General features: G+C 44.5%; 1 protein-coding gene across 1 annotated transcript in view; it reads right to left on the reverse strand.

The window, feature by feature from the left end:
• The window catches only part of LOC119586351 (golgin IMH1-like), a gene marked incomplete in the record, with an annotated part of 26,070 nt that overhangs the window by 2,573 nt on the left and 22,352 nt on the right, over positions 1-1,145 (reverse strand). The window contains 2 exon segments of the mRNA XM_037935064.1: positions 140-425; positions 746-806. Coding sequence (XP_037790992.1) covers positions 140-425; positions 746-806 — 347 coding nt within the window.

Here is a 1,145-nt window from a genome sequence, read left to right on the forward strand (position 1 = left end):
CTTTGTTCCTGGCTATAAACCCTTATAAAAAAAATCTGTCATGAGTACCTTTATCAGCATTATATAACGAACGACCTTGCTCATTCATCCCAACGTGCGCCGCCCACAAGCACACAAACGGGCCGGCAAAATAACTCACGACGAGAGGAGCTTGTTGCCCGTGGTGAGCGTAGCGTCGCGCCTCGCCATCCTCTTCTCCAGGCTCTTCACCCTCGCCGTCAAGTTGGCTGTGCTGCCTACCTTAGCCTCTAGGGCACTCAGGTCAAGGTCCACCTGCCTCGACTGCAGCTGGAGTGCCTGGACGTCCTTCTTGAGTTGGGCCTCGGAGTTTCGCACGGACGCCAGCTGGGTCTCCAGGGACGTGATGTTGGCCAGCATGCCCTTGGTGGCGTTGCGCAGGGTGTTGAGTTGCCATTGGAAGAGGCCTGCGGGGGAGGCGGGCGTTAGTGGGTGTCCAGCCGCGCAAGTGCCAGGGGTGAGAGTACGAATGGTAACAGGAAAACGAAGTATGGAATGTGTAAAATATTGAGAACGTCTGTTGTCATGGTGATGCCAAGAACAAATCAGTGAAACGGATAATGAAATGGCTAAGAATGATAGTGTCAAAATTTTGGGAAATGAAATGAAAATCGACAGTTCTAGCGAATTACGTCAGCTTTGTATATCGAATATTTTTGCATTTTGTTAAAATTGTATTCGTTTTTTTTAATCTAAAGATTTTTTTTTTTGACAAACGTATACTCACTCGTTTTAGTACTGCCTGTAGAACCTTTGTATTTGACGTTTCTCTCCACTTCTTCCAAACGCTGGAAAAATCATTGATAGTAGGATTATTTCATCATAAGAAAGGAGTGGAAAAGTAAGAGCAACACTTAAAACAACTGTGCGAGGGAAGACTGACTGACAATACAACCGCGTGAAGAAAATGAAAAATGATCAAGGAAAAGAAAATGAAATCTGCAATGAGATAAGAAGAAACGGGTAGGGGAGGAGGCGGTCATGAAGCAAAGAACAAATAAAGCAAATGAAGGTGAATCTCCAAAGCAAAGGACATGTGAATATGGAAGGGAATGTTCAATGTTTAAAAAGTTCATAAAACTGTGATTTAATCCGCCTATCTTCTGTCTGTTTCATAGGCACTTTTT

The sequence above is a fragment of the Penaeus monodon genome, chromosome 21, assembly GCF_015228065.2.
Source record: "Penaeus monodon isolate SGIC_2016 chromosome 21, NSTDA_Pmon_1, whole genome shotgun sequence".
Classification (NCBI taxonomy): domain Eukaryota; kingdom Metazoa; phylum Arthropoda; class Malacostraca; order Decapoda; family Penaeidae; genus Penaeus; species Penaeus monodon.